This window comes from Talpa occidentalis, unplaced genomic scaffold (genome assembly GCF_014898055.3).
Source record: "Talpa occidentalis isolate TD23 unplaced genomic scaffold, MPIMG_talOcc4v2.1 talOcc4.15, whole genome shotgun sequence".
In the NCBI taxonomy this organism is placed as follows: Eukaryota; Metazoa; Chordata; class Mammalia; order Eulipotyphla; family Talpidae; genus Talpa; species Talpa occidentalis.
In genome coordinates this window covers 70,730,466-70,753,740 of record NW_023601543.1, presented here as the reverse complement: position 1 = coordinate 70,753,740, position 23,275 = coordinate 70,730,466, and the positions used below count along the sequence as shown (strand labels likewise).

The 23,275-nt window shown below is 40.4% G+C and overlaps 1 protein-coding gene across 1 annotated transcript in view; it reads right to left on the bottom strand.

Annotated features, from left to right (window-relative positions):
- The window catches only part of DMD (dystrophin), a 1,988,221-nt gene that overhangs the window by 37,924 nt on the left and 1,927,022 nt on the right, over window positions 1-23,275 (bottom strand). The window contains 6 exon segments of the mRNA XM_054695791.1: window positions 11,714-11,872; window positions 14,410-14,475; window positions 15,582-15,647; window positions 19,645-19,683; window positions 20,384-20,520; window positions 21,938-22,049. Of these exon segments, the coding sequence (XP_054551766.1) occupies window positions 11,714-11,872; window positions 14,410-14,475; window positions 15,582-15,647; window positions 19,645-19,683; window positions 20,384-20,520; window positions 21,938-22,049 (579 nt within the window).

The window sequence follows — 23,275 nt, the reverse complement described above, 5'->3', positions numbered from 1 at the left end:
TTCTATTAATTTAGAGGTCAAGTGTTTTCCATGTAGGTCATCTGCTCTTTACGTGAGATTTTCCTACTATGTGTAATGAGAGTTATGATGGTATTTTGGAACTAAAGAACTGAAGGTCACTTTTTCCAGTGATCAATGACTGTATATTCAACTGAGTACCAAGCAAGAGCACACACAGGGTCTATATGAAAAGCAGCTAAATCATAGCTACCAATCTGGTTTCAGGCAAATGTAGTAAATTGCGTAGAACTGAAACGTTAACAAATGAGCAGTTTCTAGAAAAAAAGACAAATTCTATGAACAGGATGTATTTATACTATAAAATTTCATCAAACACAAACTCAAAAATACCCCTAAACTGGACGGGAAGAGTAATTAATGGGCTTTGGCACTATCAGTGTATAGGAAGCAGCTCAGAGGGTGGGAAGTAAAAGCATGCTTATTTTAGGTTGGCCTTAAGCAAAACAATAAGAATGGCAGGGCCCCTAGGCCCCTGCAGCTCTTGTTTCTAAATTTTTTCTGTAAACACTGCCCCCCCCCCCTTTTCATGTATCCAGAGCTCTTAACTCCATCCCTTTTCCTACTAACGCTGGCTCAGTACAAAGGTGTGATGTAAGTCATTTAAACATTACTGGGGTTTTGTAAGTCCCATTTCTTTCAGTGATGCCTGCATTTTTAAAGACGTGGAAACATGTAAAGAAAAATAACATTTTTTTGACATATTGCCTTTTTGGTGCCTCTTACCACCCATGGCTGGGGAGAGAATTAGAACAGGGTTTGAGAACATGGCTATGGAGTCAGAAGGAACTGGACGGAAGACTAGGCTCTGCTACTTGCTGGCTCAGGCAAGGGATTTAAGCATTAATCCTACAGGAGGATTCGAGAAGCAGTGTGGCTTACATTCTATCTGTACAACCTTCTCCAGTCCATGCTAAGTATACATTGTTGGTATTCACTCTTTCCTCTATATTCTGGACCTTGTACATTCAGAACCTCACGTGTGCTGAAAACTGCCTATCAAAAGAAAGCACTTAGTGGATTGCTTTCATTTCAGGTGATCTTAGAGTTACTGAACTTGGGCAGGGGGAGAGAGAGAGAGAGAATGAATAAATGAATGTACTCAGCATGTAGAAACTGATTCATCATTTACTAATGGAGCTCTAAAATACTTGATTTTAGCAGCAACCCCTTCAAGCAATAGCATCCCCAGAATTTGTGAAGTGTTGTAGTAAAGTTTATCACAGATGAGCCTCTGGGCAAATGAAGTCTCTGTGCTAGAATCACAACGATGAGATTTCCTTAGATCTGACCTAATCTGTTGGGCATGTGACAAAATCACCCAATTAGGTCCATTGATTACTAGAGTAATAAAATATTTGGACCAAGTGTATAGGATTAATATATCTCAACACATGAACCTATAATTTCTTGTTTGAGTTTCAAGAGACGGAACCTGACAACAGTAATTGGCTTTAGTTTCTTTAATGAAAAGTTCAACAGAAGAAGAATTTATAAGAATCCCTCATTGGTAAGCTTGGAAATAAAGTGGACAGGCAAACCCCAAGACAAAAATGACAGCAGCTAGTCTTCATCATTCCAAAGGCAAACTGGGATTGGAGAGGTTTTAGAAATGGGAAGTCTAGTCCCCAGGAATAGTACCATTGGGAGAAGTCTGGTTCAGTTTTCAGACAAATACAGTAAAATAGCAAGCTTTCATTGTCTGTGGTCAGCAAAAAAGTCCTAGCAATCTCTCAGAGAATCATCGCTTTAAGTTTTGTGTGTCCCAACCTGAGGCCCTTACGAGTAGTTAGAGTCAGCTTTAAATTCTCCCAGTAAACTCACCCTAGATGGCCTATTTTTCACTCCCTGGCATGCACTGCTCTGCTCTCTTGCCATATCTGATCCTATAGCCTCGTCTATTACAATGACAGAAACTACAGAATCATTTCTTTAAAATAAGGGCCAGGTCTTGTACAGAAAAGTTGATGGCAGCATTATCCACAATAGCCCATAAAAAGAGACAAACAGAATGGAATTTAAAAAATGGGGGTTATTGATATGATGCAGTTTTATATTAATCAGTACTCATCCATGCTGTAACATAGATGCCCCTTTAAAACATTATGGTACAGGAAGGAGCCAGTTACAGCAGATCACATATCATATGATTCTGTTTGTATGAAATGTCCAGAATAAGCAAATTCATAGAAACAGAAAAGTAGGGTGGTTAATGGAGAAATGGGGGAGTGACTGAAAATCGGATGAGGAGATTGGGTGTTGAAGGTTGTGCAACTCTGAATATACTAATAACAGGTCAATGATATTTCAACAAAGCTTATAAAAATGAGTTCTAGATTAAAAACAATTTCCTAATGCTTTCTTCGACTATGGAGGAATTAAGTGTAACCTATGTACATAAAAGAAAACATTGTGTACATGCCTGCAGAATTATCTACGTAAACACTTCTAAATATTTTCAGATGATGAATTTAAGAGAGTCTAAAAATAAGCACAGAAAACGCTCAAGCCTGTTTAACCTAAACAACTTAGATGATTTCAGTCTAATGGAAAACGAGATGATGACCTCAATGGGCAGTGTAAGTATTTGGGCAAAGAGCAATGACAAATGCCAACAAGAAGGCAGGCAGTTGAAAATCAGCTCAAAAAAATTCATCAGGGAACTAAAAACCCCCAAGGACACCCTTCCACTCCTTTCAGCAACACAGTTCTACACATAGCACTACAGAGGTAGTGATGTAAGACCCTGCTCCTCACCCTGTAAGGGGTCACCTGCTAAAATGAGGATATGGTTTAGTTCCACCACAGTGTCAACCCTTCCACTAAAGGAAAAGAACTGGGAATTAGGCTCAATTCCACCTTTAGAGGAATCACGTTAACGTACTAGGAAATTATAGTACAAAGTAGGATAAAAGGTCATTGGGATTTTACTTATGAGCTATAGTTATCAGACAGAGTGGTACCTAAGGGAAGCTCAACTTTGGAGAGACAGGAAAATGTCAATCTTATTAAGAGGAAAAAAATATGTGCACGTGTTTAGCCAGCTGCAGAAGTCACCCCTTCACAAGAGTAATGCACACCAGAAAATGATCTGTAGCTGGTGGCGAAATGGGCATACTAAACCACAGTCAAGCCCACCAGGAGGCCTGAATATATATTTCTTTGCTTTCTAGAAGGACCCTTTCCTCTCCTAGGTTTCCACCTCCTCTAAGACCACAATCTACTTCTAACCCATGTGAAAATCGACTCCAGACTTGTCTTTTCAACAGTTTCTTAGACGTCAACATTAGCCATGGGCTTTATAAACTGGGACTCGCTAAACACAGGTCACACAGGTTGATATAGCGATCATTTATTCTAACATTTCAGTGCCAGAAAACGAACCAGCTTCCTCAAGAAGTATTACGTATTACGCAGGACTATGTACTAGTGACACATTAAAAAAAATTCTACCTTAATCTCTTGCTACAGTGACTGCTATAGGGGCACCCTTAGTACAAGATAAAAGAGAAGAACTAACTTCTCTATTGATACATTTCATCACTATCTGGGACAGACATCGAGTAACAGTTGGTCTTTGCATCTAACTACTTAAAAATAAAGTGTCCACAGTGATGGTAATAGAAGTAAAAGCTGTTTTGAGCTTCAGTAATAGTTAACTGGTTAAATTTTGAAGGATGTTTACGGAAGGTCTACATAGCAAGTTAATTTTTTCAAGTTACCGCTGGAAATTTTTGTTGGTAGTTTGACTGGGAAGCCAGCTTACTAAGTGGGATATGCCTTGAAAGAGTACAAAAGATTGTCCATGGTCATGGGCGTTTCATCCCCACCTCTGGATTTTCCAGACTAAATCATTCTGGTCTCTGGGTTTACAGGGTGTTTACTACTACAGCAAGTCAAAAGTTAGGTTTGTGAGAAAAACTGGGCTTCATCTGCAAAGACACCTGTTCCCAGCAGCTTCCTGTGATGTCCCCAGAGAGACAGTGGTGGTTTCTGAACCACCTCGGTGGAGAGTCAACGCTGCTGTCTCCTTGCCAGGTCTTCAAAGTTTAGAACAAACCTCAATTTCTTACTCAGGTGTGTTCCATAGAACACTCTGAGTGGGCTGAGGTCAAGTATGTTATATTTTAGAGTATCTTACAGTCATTCTACAGAACACAAGGGACAACTGTGACCTTTATCCTTGGAGAACTGCCATCCTTTCTTTGCTCTTTAATGTTGCGCTTTCCACAATTATCAAAGGCCACCAGGAAAATTTCCTCTGGTCTTTGTTATAAAAATATTGATTTAACAAAGGCCACGAGTTAAAAATCACAAGCATAACATTGTTCAAGAGCGCAGGATGGTCTGGATTTGAATCCTGGCGCCAGTCCTTGCTAACCAGTGACGTGTCCTTCATACTCTGACCCATGGGGGCTTCATTAGGGAAAGAGCCTCTCTCTTGCGGGGTTGTTGGCTTAAATAAGGTTGTAAGGATTAAATAAGGTCTTACATGTGGTTAAAGGAGTGACTGTCCACAGCAAGCACTCAAATGACAGCTGTTTGGTTTTGTTGTTGCTATTTAGAGTCAAGGTGGTTCCTTAGGAAACTGCTTGCTTCTTTCATGCAACATTAAGAGACAGACAAATCATTTTGTTTCCTCATGTCCCCCTGGCTGCAGGGAAGTCAAATGCCTGGTATGCTCATCGACTATTTGTAACGCAGGGATCTTAGTGCTATGCTTTTTATTCAAATTCTCATTTGGAAAGTGAGTACATGAAACCATTATAGGACATTTCCACCTGAACGTCCTTGGGCGAGTCGAACTCAGCATGCCTGAGATGTAGTTCTTTATCTCTGCCCGCTGACCTTTGCAAATCAGCAGCTTTTCCTATGAGTACTATGTTGTGGTTTTGTTTGTTGTCCAATGGTCATTTTTCAGTCCCCTTATTTTCAAAGTTTAGTATCACTCAATTCCTCTGTCTCCCTGGTCTCATTCATTCAGCTACCCTCCAATTTCTAATGTCTCCACCATTCCTGTTTTTCTGCCACTTGCCTAAGTCATCCTTAGTTTAGGGCTTGACTATATTTCAATAAGCTCTTCTTCTGCTATCCTACAAATGTCCATGACGTTGGCTCCCTGCCTAACTGCTTATAAGATAAAATCCAAGCTCCTGAGCATGACATGTAAAGTCCTTTAAATAGTAGTCTCTACCTCCCATTCCATTACACTCTTATTCTCTCTTCTGTGCTCTGGCCACACTTAACTCACTGCTCTACCAGTCTGGAATGCTCACCCTGTACCCCCTCTCTTAGCCTGGAAAACTCCTAATCAGTCTTGACCCTTCACCACCACTGCTGAAGGTCTCTCCAATTCCTCAAACAATGAATCATTCTTCTGTGCTCCCCGAGCACTTAACACTGGCTTATAATTAGTTGCTTATATTTTTAACGTCTTACTACAGTCTCAGCTTCATGAGGGCGAGCATCGAGGCCTATTCATTTGTGTAGAACTGGTACTTTAGAAAACATATTAAGCGCTCACTTCCTATCTGCTGAATTGAATGGGGTTATATGCTCCAGCCTGGAAAGTAAGAAAGGTATGACGGCAATCAATTCTACTAGAGCAGGATGGTCTGATAATGAAAGTAAAAAGGAGGAAGAGGGTCTTCAAGGAGGATCTGAAAAGGGAAACTGTGGTATAAGAGCTTCAGCTTTTACCCAGCCTGTTCGAGGCAGATGGCAGCTCTACATGTAAGTCGTGAATATTCTCAATCACCAGGGGAATGCTTTAGTTTTTCTGTAGTATGAAAGCCAATTCTTCTGCCAAGATTTTCAGCTGACCAGATAATTTCATTTTTATGCTGATTTCCAAGATATCTTATTCTAAGACAAGGATAGGCCCCTGGAATGGAGTAACAATTCCAGTCTCTAAAAACACTCCTATTCCTCAATTTAATATTTAGTATTTGTACTCAAACTGCATGCTATTTCCAAAGACTTAAGGCAACGGTAATGCCTTTGTTGTTATAACAAGATACTGAATAAGGGGTGAACTGTCATTTTGGAATTGGTCATCTCGGACTTCTACTAATTTATTGAACTGGTTAGGTAGAAACTGAGCCTGTGGATCATGCTGATCCCTGAGCCACAGACTCATCCTGCCTGAGTGAGGTTGAGGCTGTTGACGCTTGCACAGCTTACTAAATGCATTGTGCATGCCCTGGAGCTTCCCTGGTCATAAAAAAAAAAAAAATCGTAGCCGCTGATTAATGTGGGGAAACTAGCTCCCTTTATCTAAAAAGACTCTGTGGCCCCTTGTTTTGGGAAGCCATGTTGTCAAGTGATATGAAGGCCTCGTTTCAATGGATTTCTCAGCTACTACTCTTTCCCCCGGAAAAAATGGTGCCGACCAGCTATGAGAATCAGTCTCTACTAATTACCAGTGATGCCTACTGGACACTTAATACTTATCCTCCCAGTCCCCATTCCTTACCCCACGTTTCTCACCTACTACATTATCTTCAGAGGGGGCCCTTAACCCTCCCCAGGGAATATGCTCCCATCACCCCTCCTCTGTAAGCTCGTTGCTCCAGCAGGTGGAAAGACATTAGGTCTCTTGGAGTAAGAGGAGATGTTCAGAGTGAACACTACCCAGATGTATTTCTCAATATTTGTATATGTGGGGGATGACTTTGAGATGGTACAGAAGCATAAGGTGATGGCTTTCCAGTCTTGGGCCCCACTTTAGTGTTTCCAGCTCTGGAAAAGACTCGCTTTTCTCTGTTTGCCTTTCATATAATGTGCCTATATCACTTGTTAATAAGACAATTAAATATTTCAATATTCAAGTCTTTCAGAGTTCTACCCAACCCAGCCTCCTCTTCCTGCTATACACTCCCTGGGGACAGACTTTACTCACAGCTTTAATTACCTCTTGTGAACTGGTGACTCACATGTCCAAAATCTGTGGACCTTACCTCTCTTGCAAACTTCAAAGTTCCATTTCTCACTATCATTTACACATAGGTCACCGAGAGCTTAAACTCAACCTCTCCAGTACCCCCAATCACCATCTTGCGGCTCCTCAACCCTGGAGGAAGGACCGCTATAAACACTGCTGAGTTAAAAAATGGACCGGCCACTCCTGACTTCTCAGCCTCAACCAACCATTCCCTCATCATTTACCCACCAGATCTGGGCCTCGGTCTCTCCCCCACAAATCCTTTGACCCACCAAATCAAAACTGCTCTGCCCCTGCCCTGAAATAATGCTGAAATTCCACTGGTCTCCCCCATTTCTATTACCTTGCTATAGACCAGTGATTGCTCTCCTGGGTTTCATGCTACCTCCCAGCTTGATCTCCAGTATTGTTCTTTTCAGAGTTGCAGCTGCCCTAGTGATGTGTCCAACTGCAAATCTGACAGCATCGCTCCTGGCTCACATCCTGGAGAGTTCCCTATGCCAGGCGAGGAGGCACTAACTCCTCTGCTGGCACCTTGCCCTTCCGACCTGCCCTGCCTCATTTCCTCCCCTTCCTTGTCTTGTTACAATAATACAAACATTCCCAGCTGTCCTCCACCCTGACACCCTTCCTTATGGTCCTCCCTCGGCTTGCATGCATCTTGGCTGTCTTCTTACCATCATTTGAGACTTACACAAAGTCCTGAGGAGGGAACATGGACTAGATGCATCCTGACATAGTGAGCACTGAAGATGGTGAACCCCAAATCACTGCTTCATTTACAAGGTAAAGCAACAGGATCATGAACTGCAGCTGGTTCCATCTAGTGGCATCGTTAATCCACCTAGAATTTCTTGGAATGCAACACTAATAATCTTGTGTAACCGTTGGAGGAACAGAAAAAAGTAAGGAAACTCAGAAGTTAGGTTGCATAAAGTCTGCTTGTCCAGCAAGACATGGAAGGTACTGAGTAGGTAGTAAGACTCTAATAAGAATCTAGAGTTCCCTGCAGTCATGGAGCATCTACTAACAACTTTTAACTTCAGAGTAAAGTAGGTTGGCATTATTTACTCTTCTTTCAGACTTTGGAAAAGTATAATCGATTGGCTATGCAGACAGCAGGAAAATGATGACTTTTTGTTTCTTTTAAAGGATACCTTTTCGTTGGTGGGGTCACAGCTAGGATTTCAGAGTAAGTCTTAGTTCATTTAGTTTAGAGGAAAACCATTGGCATTTGACACTGAATTTAAGGCTGGAGATTACAGGCTTTAATCTATGCAGGAGGGAAAAAAGCAACCCTGGAGTTTGCAATGTTAAGGGCACACAGTGACCAAATTCTCAGCATCAACTGGTCTCAACCAAATAAAGGTGGATCTGAATTATCTGTGGTATGAGGGAGAGAGCTAGTATGCAGAAGTGAAGCATTAAAGACTCTATATGTCACCAGTCACCCAAATTTATAAGCAACACTATGGCGAAAATTCAGAGTCAGATTTAGCTTAGTTTTATGGCATAAACCAAGAAACATGCGGAGCCTGGGATTTGGAAAATGAATTTTTAACATTCTAAATTTACAACACAGCAATGCTTGGTGCTAATCAGAGAAGTATGAAAAAGGGAAGTATTTCGAAAAGCAAGCAGAAGAAAAGCTTTTGAAAGGCTTTTCTCTAGGAAATCAGGTTTTAAAAAGAATTTTAGTCAAAAGTACATGCATGAGTGCTACAATTCAATTCAGCTTCATTTCATTTATTCATTAATGTATTCAAATATTTATTGGCTGCTATGTGCAACAATTGGGAGAAATGGAATTCTAACAAAAGACAAGACACCCTGGGGCACTTCTAAATAGCTACTCTTTTTCAAGGGGGTTGTGGGGAGGCATCATGAATAACAGTAATTCACAGAATTCAACATACCTAGCCAGGAATGGGGATCGCCTCTTTGCTAAATGGCATTGGGAGATATGGGACAATTTCAATTTTAAATATCCTTTCCCTTTTTCTCTAAAAATATGCTTGTAATTGATTATGTAGTCAACTTTACTTGGGACATAGAGCCAGCTTGGCATGCGCTGATGGTACCGAGTAACCTCCTGGGTTCCCGTAGAGGAAATGGTGGGTTAAAGGCTGCTTGTGCAACCTTGACTTGCGTGGTCTTGAAGGCAAAACTATGGCTCGGAAGCTCTTGGAGCAAAACTAACGAAGAGAGCACAGAACAAAGGAAAGCAGATGGGGTCTTTTCAGAAGGGGCGCACCTTAGAGACATTACTTTGGCACATTTTCACTTCCTGCCCAATCCCAAAGTGGAGGAGAAAGCAGCTCATCCGCACCTTTACTGGAAGATTGATTTCACTTACAGTAAGTAAGACACGCAGCATCAAGACTAGACTTGTCAAGCAGCTCTGGTGTGATTTTTCTTTTCTAGCTCTCAAACGATAAACCGTCATATTCCGGGAGCATGACCTTAGATGTCTTTTGGGGTAAAGTGGTGGTCACTGCACCTCAAATAGATGAACTAGTTTATTCCTATTTAGTCCTTAAAACATCCCCTCAAGTTAAGGTGTATTCTGGCGACACTGCTGCGATTCCGTGTAAATGATAGTGCGTTTGTTATTTCATACTCATAGAGATGGAATCATTTCCTATCTGATACATTCCGTAGAATGACTTACTGAATTCTTTGGTGCAAAGTAGAGTTGGCTATTCTGAGTAAGAAAATCTGGATTTGACCTTGGTTCTGCTACTAGCTGATTGTGAAGTCTGGCTTAAGCTGTTTGAACCTCTGTATTCTCCTAGCCATCTTCTTTACAATGCTTTTAGGAAGACTGACCCAAAATACATTAAAGTGCTCTGAAAAGAATAAAATGATATCTGAATTACAGTTATCGGTACTCTTCACCCACACTTTTGGCTTGGCTGTCACGGTAGGAGGGAGACTTTGTGACCACGTGAGAGAACTCTTGACTAACGAGATAAAAATATATGCATCGCCAATCTGTTTTCCTATTTGACCACTAACAAAATTAAAAATTGAACATACATGGAGACTGATGATCCTGAATACACAGAGGGAAATGATTTATCCCTCACAGTCCCCATTGCCGTGCCTCATGAATATGGCCAAAAATGATGTTACCATTAAAATCAACAAAATGCTCAATATTACATGTTGACTGCTACTGCTGAGACATCCTTGTTATATTTTTAACTTAGACTTTTACAAAACATTTACTAATTATCCAGTAAATATTCACACTGTCATAGGTATTCCGGGGGTGCAATTAAGGCAGCTCTTGCCCCCCAAACATTTACTGTTTCCCATAGACAGAGGCATTGGGAAAAGGCTGATAAAAAGGCAAACTGTCAAGAGAAGGTCCAAAGTGTGCTGAGAATATAATTTTGCGCAAGGCCGTGGAGGCTGGGGCGAACCTCCATGGAGACATGAAGGTTAGCAGCTAGGCTGAGAAGCAAGCTCGAGCTTGATCCAGAAAGTGGATGAGAGCGGGATGTATTCAGAAACAGAAGCTCCAGCAGCATGGTCAGAATACAGGTACAGAAGAAGATAAAATTGTAAAAGCAGGTCAAGGGAAAATGGTGGAAGGTTTTCAATGCCCAGCTTCTCTTTTTTTTTTTTTTTTTTCCCCTAGATGTTGAAATTCAATGACGAGAGAATGCAATGATGGGTCTTAGTTCTGTAAAGCCTGGCTGTATGGAGGATTTACTGGAGGGGCAGGAAAGAGACTAAAGGAAGCCAACCGGATCAAGAGCTCTGGCCATAGGTCAGAGGTATTCAGAGTGAGAAAGAGGGCAGTGGCAGCAGAAAGCGATGGATGAATGGCAGTTTGCTTTTTCATCTCCAGGTGACATACCCCCTGAGGGCACTGGTCTGAGACACACTGCAGTTGCCTAGATTAAGAGGTCTTGGTGCCTTGGGCTAAACCAAAGGGATGAAAGTACTCAAGTCTTACAAATTTGAGCAACCGCTCTTTTAAAGACTTGCCTGGTGGCATTTTGTCGAAAGAAGGTGCACTGAGTTAGACGTGATCACCCGCGAAAGCCTTTCTTAAACAAGGGCCCTGTGATAGGGCCTTGTAAATGGTAATGGTAATACAAAAGTCTATGGCCGATGATTTGCATTATCCTGACAGCACACGATACCCCAGCTTTTCCCATCTTTGTTCTCGCTGCAGTCATGGTGAATTTTCTTTGGTCTCTTACGTCTACAATTTCTGCTCTCCTTATGCAAATATCTTTCTCAGGTGATGATTGACAATTGGAATGAGCCCCCTAATCTGCTATGATAGTGAGCATAAATGATTTCTCTACATTTGCTGAGAACTAAGATGAACTATTTCATTCCAAACATGACCAAGCCAACAGACCTACTTTCTTCAATGGTGGGAGATAATATGGCCAAACACATATACAAATCATATAATTATAAAATTAAATAACCTGCTTTGTTCTTAAATTCTATTCTCAAACATAAAGCCTCCGAAACACATGCAGCAAATCAAATACCACTGTGAGCATTAATTCCTTTCACACCTAAAATATGAGTTCTTAATTATACTCTTGCATTCATTTTCTTCTTTCAGATAACAACAAAAAAAGAATCTGTAAATGGAGCCAAACAGATTATTGTTGAACACAATTAGACATAGAATGACTCTAAGTGAAGATTCCTGGCACTTTTCTATGTGCAAGTGGATGCACGCTGCATACCAATGACAAAGCTAGAAATAAAACTCACCTGTTTTCTTCCTCAAGATCTGCTAGGATTCTTTCTAGCTCCCCTCTTTCCTCACTCTCTAAGGAAATCAAGATCTGGGCAGGACTACGAGGCTGGCTCAGGGGGGAGTCCTGGTTCAAACTTTGGCAGTAATGCTGGATTAACAAATGTTCATCATCTCTGGAAAATAAAATCAAAGGTTTTGGTTTTTTCCCCCCTTATTTTGGATTGGGGGTCAGGGACTCAGGTGTGTATTTAAAAAGAGAAACATTTATTTGCTCTTAACAATTACTTAGACCCTTTTCCCTGCATCTAAGAACATTTTGATACTGTTAAGGCTCCTCTACCTCCTACTGGTAACAATTCAAAGTGTTTCTTGCTCAAATTTTCAGTTGAATCTGATTGGCCTATTTATATGGGTAATGAATGGCAGAATTACAAGAATACTGGGACTCTGTGTTGACAGTTGAACCAATACCTAATAAATATTCAAAGACATAATAATGGCTGTATAATGCCTTTGTTACGAAGCCTGTCAAGACAATCTGTTCACTAACCCATGGTATTGCTGATACTGAGCAGGGAAACTGCGGCCCTTAAAATAATAACTATCATGTTAAGTGAAATGTAACTAAAAGTTGTTGCTCTGGTTGAATCAGTTTGTACGTCAGCAAGCCATCGAGGCAGGATGGTATCAACAAAACTGTAGACGAATGATTGTTTCATTTGAGTACAGTTTAGACAGAAAACCAGAAATTGGAAGGGAAAAAAGGCATTAAGCCATTTTTCAAAAATTGAACAAGTCATTCCTTAGAGCAGCTTTTGAGGACTCATCTTGGGGAATAAAGAGGCAAAAGGCTTCTATGCTGGAATCTTTCCCCGAAACTAGGAATTCTCTAACACACTAGAGAAGTAATTTTCTAAATGCGTTATTCCTGGCTCCTGCAAAGCCTGTGTGCCTCCAAGTTAAAAGAACTGCGTCCAGTCTCATGAGAGGCTGCATACTTCGTTTCCAGCTAGGTATCATTAAGCCGCTATAATTCATATTTCCTTCTCACCTCCGTGTCTTCTGAACTGAAGAAAAAAACTCATATTTGAAGAAAAGGCAAAACAAAAACTCCTCCTGATTTAAATGACTTCGGTTCGTGAAGCCAGGTAATTGGTTGTGAAAGTGAAAAGTTGACTAAAAAAGCATTATGGGGTACAAACAAACCTTTAGGTGAATTCGACCAATCTACTAAAACACTTCCCCACACCTGCCCCTAAAATATCATCATTTAACCATCCAACATTGAGTCAAAATGAACTATATGTCCTCAGGATGAGTAAAAGCTAAATTCTGTTTAAAAATAAAACAAAAGGACTTTCACCACCTAATTAGCTCGTCCTAAGGTCTCAAATTTTATTGCTAGAACCTTCCCAGTGAATGGCGGCCATTATCACATAAATATATCGTGAGTGAGTGACCGTGGCAGAGTCTCTAGTGTCACTCAGGGGCCTAGAGCAGCACATCTTTGAGGTTGTTAGCATTTGGTTGATTCTCTGGCCACATATTTTCCTGTCAAAGTCTTTTATGCAGTCATACTATTACTACTTTTCCTCAGAGGGAAGCCAGAGTTTGCGCCACCATTGTACTTGGGGGAAAAGGTGGTTTTCTTTTAACTCAGTCGTAGACAGACATGGCTGGATGTTGACCTGATTCTACATTATTACCTTGATTGTCTTTATGAACCAGATCAGATGTTTTATTCTCATGTCTTCAGAGGTCTCCATAACTCGTTGGTAGTCTTTCTCTCAGCCTAATGCTTCTGACGGCCCTTTTCTCATCTGAGAGTGACTTGGGTTACCACACTACTACATATAATAATCGGATCATTCACCCCTTTGCCATCGCTCCAGGACAAAGTAGTGAGACATTCATAAGTTCAAAAACACTATTTACTTGGGCTAGGTTTATTCTCGCTACATAATCTATTTCGCTAGCAGATCCTTCTTTTCCCCTTTAGATTACCTTCCTGAGCTGTTTCCTCAGGCCCTTCATTCCTGGCACTTTTCCTCTATGCTCCTAATTGTAACTACTTCCCCAGTCTGTAATGAAGACTCTCTGCCTGCCATAGCTGTGTTCTCTGCCACTTTTAGGGTTACTTGCACTCCTTCCTTAAATTCAACAGAGCTGGCTTATCTATTCCACTAACCCACAGTGACCTGAATCTCTGCTGCCTCTTGTGAAATCCTTCACAAGGTCACCTTACTTTATTTAGCTCATGAAGTTGCTCAGTCACAAAAATCTACTACTTTGGATCGTTGACGGAAAAATGTCCAACTCATCTACCCTATGGGATTACCAATGCAACTATAACAGGATTTAAACATCCACTCCCCACTAGTAGAGGATTCACTACTTAGTTTTCACTTTCAAAATTAATATCCCATCCCTTTAAATATCTGGCAGGGTTGGCTAAGGATAAGGCAAACTGTATTTGCTACTCTGTAATATCAGTCACGCCAGAATTTGGATGCACACGTTCTCTGTCAGATTGGATTGTTAAGACGTAAAGAAAAAGGTAACTGAACTGAATGGCTCGTTGAAAGATCAAATGGATATAATGCTCAATGGATACAATGCTCATCCCTATCTCCTGCACTGCCCTACCTCTCAATCCCTCAAAGCAATTTCATCGTCAGGAACATTTTGTAAAAAGATACGGGATACTTACATGCTCTCATTAGGAGAGATGCTATCATTTAGATAAGATCCATTGCTGTTTTCCATTTCTGCTAGCCTGATAAAAAACGTAAAAGCTCATTAAAACTTATGTGACTTCTTAGAATCTATTCAAGACCTAATCGAACATTCCTGAAAACTAAAGGATAAATCGCGTCAAGAGGAGAAAGGAAGCCTTGAAATTAAAGGATGCGTGTGCTGGCTAACCATTTGAGGCAGTGAGTGGTAGACCACAGCTAGTTAGTAGAGCTTTACGCTTATGCTATGCCTTCTAAGGGAAGTGGTATTTCATTGTTGTGTCTCCCGAGATGGATCTTCCTTTTACTGAGAACAGGCCTTTTGTTTGCACAAGAAAAGGTTCCCTAAGAACAATTGTGCTCCATACCTTCCACTACCCCTTGTTTTTTTTTTTTTTTAAGATAACAGCTTTCCACTAATGACAGGCTTAATATATAGCTAGTTAATGCTTTCCACAGTTGATAAAGTTCAGCAGTTACAATATTGATAAAGAATGGATTCACAGTAAGCTTTCTAAACTTCTGCTATCAATTTTTACCTTGATTTAACCTCCTTCACCTCAGGCAGTCAGTCTTCACAATTTCAAGTTAACCAAACTCTGACAGATTTCTTTAACAAGCATTAAGATAGCTTAGAATTAGCAATACAGTGTTTAGGTATAAAAATTATCATGAACACAAAGAAGGTGGGACAGAAAGGTCCAAGGAGCAGGAAAATTAATTATCCTCTTTTTTATGGTATAAAATGCAAAATCAACACTCAGATGGAAAGCCAAGGCTTTCTGTTTCTCCATATAACACAGCATCATTTCTTCACATATGTATGTCTGCTCTAGCAGTTTTATAAGCAGGTTAGACGATTTTTCTAAGTCATTTTCTTAAGCGTGCTCAGTATACAAAACATAACAGAAGCTATCAGAAATGTTTAAAGGCCAGGGTTAGGGGAGATTGCTCTGGACTGATGCTCTTATTGGTGTCCAAAAACAACATGCAGTGGAATGGCATGCACGTTAGAGGGCAAGTTGATTAGTAGAAATCAGACAAGATTGGGGAAAAAAGAAAATAGTTGTTTAAAATGATGACAGGTTAGCTTTCCTTGGTTAGTTATTTCAATCAATATTTGCCTGGCATTCAACTAGTCTCATACCTGCTAGCATAATGTTCAATGCGTGAATGAGTATCATCGTGTGAAAGCTGAGGGGACGAGGCAGGCCTATAAGGCAGAAAATGTGATTAGTCACAGATACCATCCTTGAATGGAGAAAAACAACCCACCACACAGAATGCGCTTATTCTGATTCTATGGAAAAGGAACACATTTAGTTGTTGCTGTCTCTTAGATATCATCAAGGTTTTTTTTAAATCCATCTTGGAGAGATGATTTCTCATACTTGAAGAGATTAAAAGCTTCTCTGGAAAATTTCAATTACAGACAAGTTTGGGGAAGACAATTCTGTCCTCCTACCCTGTAATTTCTTATATGCTACCGTTCTGAAATTGTGTGAGTATGATGTGGTTTAAAAGCATACACCTGTGCCATGGATTTCCTGCCTTCTTATTGAAGGGAAACTCTACCTTGGTTTAGCACATTTACAGTCAACAATTTTGGTTCCAAAGAAGGCACTCCAGTCTAAAAAAAAGGCATTCCAGTCTATGACTTGGATTCCATGTGTCAAGATGACTTGGTCTGGCCTAAATTCAGGAGACTGTCAGACAATAGCTGAAATATTGAGCAGTGATACTCTGTGATAGTATAACAGAGAGGAGAGCTATACTATGAATAGTCTATATACTTTGGGGATACAAAAACTTACTTTGATTTTCACTCTGTAGAGTAGAATTTTTGTAGGGTTAATATTTTCCCACCCTTTCAGATCTAGGCTACTAATTATCCTTGAAGTTTTTATAGTATCTTTTGGATTAACCTTAGGAGAAAAATCTCTCCTGAAAACTAGCTTGGGCTTGTGCTTTTTATATTTTAATTGGGCAAAAGGTCTCTTCCGTTTCTCTCTTGACACTGGAAGCCTTTAGGTAAAGGCAGGAATCCCAAAAGTCAACAGTAATCTAATCAGTGAGGGCGGTTGTAGTCCAGCGCCCAAGCAGCAGCATTGAAAGACTTGGTCAGAACGTTATGTTTGCTTTTTCTGACGTTAAAAAAAAACCAGACAGACATGTAGTTACCTAGGAAATACACTAGACATCCATATTTGTTAAACAATGTGCATAATCATCAGATGATTATAGCAAGTAATTAGGGAGCTGAAGTTTTCCCTGAGAAATAAAGGTATTATTTATGAAACCAGTGTCCGCATAATCCAATTTGGAAGGAATCACAAAGATATTTAAACCACTGTGAGGAGCCAAAAGAATGGCTACCCCATTTACTAGGCAGCTCCAAAGATCTCCATGTGAATCTGTATACTACAGTGTTGGACAGTTATTTTGCTCATCCCTTATAATCCTGGGACAACCCTCCATTAGAAGAATGTTAAGGGATTGTTGCTGTTTTTGCAATATTCCCTGCTAGTGAATTTATTACGTGGGTTATTTGGCTTAGAAGCCCTATCTTCTGCTAGAGACCAATCTTTCAGTTACATACTGTATATAAGCTGAAAGCCCACCATCAAGGAAAACATGTTCGTGTTTTCCCTCATAACAGTTGCAATCCTGGTGGTACACAGAGGAAGAAAACCTGAGACCTTGGAGCATAACTACACTAAGAAAACTTGGCATGTAAATCCAAAACACTTGTAATAAAACCGCATACAGAAAATCTTATGCAGAGCTTTCATCCTTAGCCTTGAGGATAATTCCATGTTGTTTTTCTTATTAATGTATGTAGCCTCTAACATAGCATGCATAAGCACAAGAACTCATAATAACCAGAAATCTAAAAAATATATATACACTAAGGGAGGTACTTAATAAACCAGAAAATGAGCCAACAGGGAGTACTGGACAGAGAAGAGCCATTTAAAATCCAAAATTAGTAAAAAGTACAAAACCACTTAGTCCAGAAACAAAACTAAATGCGAAGCCTTCTAAAACCGTCTTCCAGCGAAGGTAAGGATACTGTTCTACCTTCCTACTTTCTAAGTACATAACAATACACCAAGAAGGTTTGTTCTTATTATATAATGGGAAAGTCTATCCCACCAATCACCAATTCTCTTGTGAAAACTCCATTAGTAAGTTTTCATTCCTTTAGGTTTTAAAGCATAATAGCTCCAAGAATATTGCTTTACTATCCTGTATGTGGATAAACACTATATAAAAGGTCTGCCTGCAGTAGATTTAGTTTCAAGTAATGACAAACACGGGCAAGTGAGGGTTTTGTCTGAGGAGAAACAAAATATCTATATTCTCAGTAAATTTTCAGATTCTGTGATCCTTATTAAATGGATTAAATGCTGGCATCACAGGATTTGTTAATATCAGATAGAATGCTTACAAAATGAAACACCTTAGGACCTGGCTCTTCTGCCTAAGAGGATAGCTTACAATATATTTTATGCATTATTTATAATCCCATGAGTAAAGACTTTAATAAAATTACTGGTATTAAAGAAAACAGGGATTTAGTCTGCTAGGTTTGTTTTCTTCCTCCAAACTTCCACTTCCTGAATAATCTGACTTTTTATAAACAGGCAAGTGGAGGTATACTTTGCTGTTAGGGAAGACATTTTAAGAAAGGATGTTATTAATTTTTAAGTTTCAAGCTCAAGGAAGACAAATATCCTCTACATGATGTAAATTACATTACATTGTCAAATAGGCTGCTTTCAAGGAACTGTTATTCTTTAGTATCTTGTGCTACTTTAGCCATACATTAAAAAAAAAATTAATCTTTAGCATATGTCTTTTTAATTGGTTAGACCTTATTCCAATACACTACATCCATGTGCTTATATCCAAGGAAGCTAAGGACTTCAGCATAGCAATTTTTTTTAAAGTTTCTTATTTATGAAAGGGTCAACTTTCTATAAGCAAATATACAACCTGGGCTAGGGAAAACAATTACCCATAACAAGAAAATAATTGGATCTAAATAAATCCCCAAGTTGTTTAAGCATGATGATTAAAGAAAGCAGGCAGTTCACTACTTATAGCTACCATGTTCAAAATTAAAGGGCACAGTCATGCACCTTTAAAAAAGAAAGGGAAGTAGTGTTAAACTTCCTTTTGGCCAATAAAGACTTAAAATAAACCTCAATTAATAGTTTGCATTTATCACGGCAGGATTTTTAAAAAAGGATCTACTTTAAATTACATAGTGGAACAATAAAGACCCAATAAAAATAAATTGAATTCTCACATGTGCCAGTCTTCCAAATTGATCATTTCCTCCATTTCCTCTCTACATACTAGAGCTGTCTGGCTTTAAATATTTTCATAAAGTATACTTTGAAATACCAAAAAAATTGTTATAAAAATCCCACATAAAGTAAGTTTAAACCAGGCTCCAAAAAAAGTTTGCTGATCAATTATCTGCTGGTAGCTCAGTAAGGAGTAACACACACCAATCTAGTAATCACCAAGGCTAACACAGTACACTGTCTTTCCAGTGTACATGTTTAGCTGCTTATGAGCTGAGTATTTAGCTAGAAGAGGAGAGCCAAGTGAGCTAGGATCACAACTGAGAAACCCATGTATATAAAGATCAATCAAATAGCATGGTTTCACCTGATAAAGAAATCCACACGGCACACTGAAATTATTCAAGAAACTCGCCCTCAACCATCAAGCACAATCTGCCTGTTTAGAATGCTCCACTTAATGACAGGCCCTAAAAATCAGCCATCGTCCTTTTGAAGGTCCTAAAGCACTGACTCTTGAGAAGTCTGGCTAAAGAAGGTTATTATGTAATCAGAAGACTCTCTCCTGTTTCTAACTGAAGGACATCTAAACACATCTCCCAGGAATACAGTTAGCCACCACCCAATAATTTCTTTGATGTGAACTTGAACTCAAGGTCAGGATTTCTGCTGGTTCGAATGCGACCGGGCGGGGCCCTGAACCCCTCCCTCTGATTCTTCTGATCCATGGTAGATGGCACTGGCCCAGTGTCACCAAGGGAAGGAAAACAATTGAAATGAAGGAAGGGAAATTAATATGTCTTTAAAACAAAACCAAGGAACAGAACAAAAACTTTAAAAATCGAGCAAGCGAATGTGTTGGTGGTAGCAGCGCCCTTCAGCAGAGGTACTCACGCAGACTCTACCGGCCAGAAGTTGATCAGAGTAACAGGACTGCAAAACAAAAAATGAGGTGGTGAAGAGAGACACAAGCACACTCAGCCGCAAAAAAATTACTGAAAGGTCCAAATAAATCGAATCCAACCAATTAAAGTGTGGACTATGGAAAGCAACAGCCAAACCAAGGTAGAAAGTGAATTAAAAGAAAAACAGACGGTGGTGGGATTGTGGTTAGTTATGGAAAACAGAGGAGGTTTACGAGAGGGGAAGACATCATCGCCTTGATCATGAGAATCATCTCTACTTACGGTGAAGAAATTTCCTGTGACTACTTGTAGAAAACAGCGACTAGGTATGACCACACAATCAGATACAAAAAGACACATGTCTACTGGTTTGTGAGGGAGGAAAATCAAAATGAAATATTGGAATCACTCATTTGTAAACAGTCCCATATTTCTTAAAGGCCTTGTAAGGTCATTAGCTGCAATGTGGTTGTTTTGTTTTTTTTTTTTTTTTTTTTTCCTCCCCTGTGACATAAAGTTTAACTTTTGGAAAAGGTACTTGTCCTGGGACAGCTGACATAGGACAATGGCAATCGTACATTAGCCTGTTTTTCTCGTTTCAGCTCGAGTAAATCTAGCGAAAGAAATAGGAGAGACTGTTTGCATTTGGGAGTGAAGGAGAGTATTCAGCTGAGAGGAGCTCAAATACACATCAAATGAGAGTCTGTTTTGCTTTTGCCACTACTCACGTTTCCATGTTGTCCCCCTCTAAGACAGTCTGCACTGGCAGGTAGCCCATTCGGGGATGCTTCGCAAAATACCTTTTGGTTCGAAATTTGTTTTTTAGTACCTTGGCAAAGTCGCGAACATCTTCTCCGGATGTAGTCTGCAAGGGAAATGACACTGACATCAGGGGGGGGGGCAGTGAAATCTCCAGGCGGAGGACCATGACGGTGTCCTGCCACACACAGGGTGCGTGCGTGGTCATTTAGGAGAGCGTGGGAGTTCAGAGCAAAGGTTTTGGAATCAGACACAACCCGGACTTTGCAACCAGACTTGGCATGGACTTGGACGAGTGGGTGAGCTTGGATGAGTTCTTTACCTACCCAGACTCACCATCTGTACCATGGGAACATATACCTCAACCAGCTGTTATGATGAATAAATGAAATACACCCACTACCGGGTAGTTTCTAGAAGTGTTCAGGTCGAAAAGTTGACCTTAAATGTTGCCACACTTCATGATATTTAAAAAACGGTTCTGTTCACCTCAGCCACGTTTCATTCTATTCACAGCACGGTACATCCTCCATCGCTGAACAGCTTTGCGAAAGGAATCCAAGAACGGACAATGAAATCACTGGAAGGATCGCTGGTGATGGATAGAGACGCTCTAAGCAGAGCTGCTCAAACTTGGATGTGACTGGATGCGCGGAAACCATCTGCAGGTCTCGCTAATGTGCGGGTTTGGAACGAGAAGGTCAAGGGTGGGGGCCTGAGGGTCTGTATTTTGAATGAGCTCTAAGGCGAGACCAACGCTGCTGGTACACAGATCATACACTTTGACTAGAAGCATCTAATGTTCACAGAACCTCAGATTGGCACCCAGGTCTCTCTGTCCATCGAGCCTATGCCCTTCCCATGTCACTAGTGATTTTTTTCATGTTCTATCAGCTACTGAACATTCTCCCAAAACAACATCTTAGGAGAAAGCGCCCCTCTTTATTATAGACCTTTAGGCAAATGATTTAACCTGAGGACCTCAGAGGCCTCCTCTGTGAAGAGGAGCTAATGATAATGTACCCGTTTCACACACAGCAGTTTAAAAGGTAAATGCCTAGCATTTAGTTGGAAAGTGTTAAACAGATGAAAGATATGCAAGATGGAATGAAAATGGATGAATTTGGAGGAACCACCACCCTGCTTACCACCACCCTCCCGCCCCCATATTCAGTATGCCTCGTGGCTATATAACCTCTCCTCACAGCTGCTAGGGCTGCACAAAAAGAATCGTGAGGACGTCTTTCATCCAACCGCGTAAACAGAAGAAAAGCCTCTTTATTCACTCTACAGTATTAGTTGAGTATTTGTGCTGTCCCCCAAGGGCTGGGCATCACCCTACACATTAAGGAGTAAGGGACATCCCAGAGCCTACAATTTGGAGCCACTTTAGCTGGGGAACATCTGGGGAAACATCTGGGAAATGTATAAATCACAGCATCACCCCGAGACCTGCGGTGTCATACGAAGCTGAAACATCGCCCAGGTGAACTACCTCTCAAGTCGGTGGGCACCCCACTTACCGGAGTGCAGTATTCCACCATGGGGTAGTGCATTTTGTGGCCCTTTGCAACTCGACCAGAAAAAAAGCAACTTTGGCAGATGTCATAATTAAAGTGCTTCAGACTCCTGTACCTGGTAAAGAACAAATACAAACACATGAATTTTTTTCACATCAAATTTCCAGAGAACATGCTTTCATAAGCCTTCTACACTGACTTAGAAACAGAATGCAATGTTTATTAATCCCACAAGGTAAGTGATTAACTTCCTACCTCCAGATTTCTCTGGTGCGTCTCCTAGAGTATCAAAACATTTTGGCAGCAAGATTATCCTAGAAACATATAGAAGAAAGACTCTGCTCTTATTTCACCACCACCAGGAACTCTTTCAGATTAAGTAGGAAGGGACTGGCAAACTGCCAGCCTTTTGAAGACCCAACATGAGAACTGAAAGAACTTTCAGGAGAGAGAGACTTGATACATTGCAGGTCCCCCTGACCAATGCTGGGGCCAAACATGTTTGAAGTAATAATTTCCCCCCAAATTATAAATATAAATTTCATAAGACAAAAACTAACCAAGAACTGTCAATTAAGTCTTTTAAGTACTTTTTCTGATGGACAGACATGACTTATCGTCAGAGAGTTACTTGGGTGATCTCCTTCTAATCTTTCTCTCTCCAGAAATCCCTCAATATATTCCCCACAGATGATACTGCAGCCCCAAGAAAAGACAAATTTTCAGTGAGATGAAAGAATTTAAAACTTGTATGTACTAGTAGGCACATCTCCACCCCATTCTCAGAATACTGTATTCTTTTTCATCCTCTCCCTGCCTGTTGCTTTCTCAGATAACAACCATAGCCAATTCACATAAATGTACACTTTATGGTACATCCAGGAGTGGTGGGGAGGGAGGGAGCTATTTTAGATCCCAGCCATCTTTTGATGGAGGGGTATCGGGGAGGAGAAATAAAATAATGGGGCAACAGAATTCAATGTGAAAATGTGTAGCTCCTCCAAACCATTCTCCTTTTTCATTTTACTTCCCCTGGTTTACAAATCCCACTAGCTAGGACAGCTGAGAACAGAATGGCCAGAAACATAATGCAGGATCCTGTGGTCACCCCCTCCCCGCTCCACAGGACATCATCCTTACCTGCCAAAAACCAGGAAGGAAAAGAAGGAGTCCCTTGCAAGCTTTGCCTACTCAATGTTGTCTAGCTAGGCTTTAGAAATCGCTCGAGGTTTTTGTAAAACCTCTTTGTAAACAGCATGAAGTATGGAAGGACACACACACCCCAATGGTGAAAGAATACAGTGAATAAAAGGCACCGTGAATAAAAAGCACACAAATGGT